We start from the raw sequence: 1077 nt of genomic DNA, 5'->3' as shown, positions 1-1077 counted from the left end.
GCTGGCTAAGAGGGCGCCGAGGGCCCCAGCGGTTCCTACCTGGTCATGGGAGTATGGAATGCCCAGGAATCGATGGAAGCCCTGATGCGGTGGCAGAAAGGTCCCCTCAGGGCCCACCCCAAGATGCCACTTGCCAGCCATTCCGGTGAGGTAGCCTCGAGCAGCCAGGACCTCAGCCAGAGTCACTTCCTCCAGGGGCAGGCCCCCTCGGGAGCTGGGCCCCAGAACTCCAGGGTACAGGCCTGTCCGGACTGGGAGTCGGCCAGTCAGGAGGGCGGCCCTACAGGGCACGTCACAGAGACAGAGACAGAGAAGCCATGACTAAGAAGGGCATGGCGGGGGAACTGCAGACATGCAGACCCTCTCCCGCCCCCACCGCAGTCCAGGGGGCACTTGGGAGAAACTGGACAGTCCTTTGGTCCAGGCACTCCAGCCCCCACTCACCGGGAGGGCGTGCACAGGGACGATGGCACATAGAAGTCTGTGAACCGCAGCCCTCCTGCGGCCAGCTGGTCGAGGTTGGGGGTGGCCGAACTGGGGTGGCCATAGCAGCCCAGGTCCCCATAGCCCAGGTCATCAGCAAAGATGAGCAAGATGTTAGGGGGCCTGGCAGCGTCCAGACCTGCAGCCAAGACCAGAGCGAGGGCCCACAGCATCGCCATGGCACACGGTGCAGACAGGCTGTCACAAGAGACCCTTGGGAGGGAAGGCAAACTGGCTCCAGCAAGCTCTGGCCCAGAGACCTCTGACCCCAGGCCACCCTCCCCTGAGACCCCGGGCCCAAATAATCCCCTGAACCAGACAAGCCTCTTCCTGAAGTCCCAGTGGACTGGGTAACCGGGGAACCCAGCTCCGCCACAAACAGCCCAGGAGGCAGTAACCTGGGACACGTCTCCCTGGAGACCCTCCTGGACCAGGACACCTACAGATTCTGGGCAGAAATCTGACCCTCTTCACCCAGGGGTCCCGGCCCAGGCTCGTGATTGGGACACAAGTCACATGACACTTACCCGAGGGGGGGGTCCGGCGCGGTGACTCGAGGGCAGTACCGGCCGAGGGGCGGGTCGGGCAGCGGGC

General features: G+C 64.4%; 1 protein-coding gene across 1 annotated transcript in view; it reads right to left on the bottom strand.

Annotated features, from left to right (window-relative positions):
- Positions 1–1071, bottom strand: part of ARSA (arylsulfatase A) — a 3927-nt gene extending 2856 nt beyond the window's left edge. Inside the window, exons 1-3 of the mRNA XM_015593993.2 lie at positions 1011–1071; positions 445–696; positions 40–280 (exon numbers count right to left, since the gene is read on the bottom strand). Of these exons, the coding sequence (XP_015449479.2) occupies positions 40–280; positions 445–662 (459 nt within the window). The 5' untranslated portion in view covers positions 663–696; positions 1011–1071. The remainder of the gene's footprint in view (positions 1–39; positions 281–444; positions 697–1010) is intronic.
- Positions 1072–1077: the final 6 nt, after the last annotated feature.

The sequence above is a fragment of the Pteropus alecto genome, unplaced genomic scaffold (genome assembly GCF_000325575.1).
Source record: "Pteropus alecto unplaced genomic scaffold, ASM32557v1 scaffold118, whole genome shotgun sequence".
NCBI lineage: Eukaryota > Metazoa > Chordata > Mammalia > Chiroptera > Pteropodidae > Pteropus > Pteropus alecto.
This window is presented reverse-complemented; position numbering and strand designations above follow the sequence as displayed.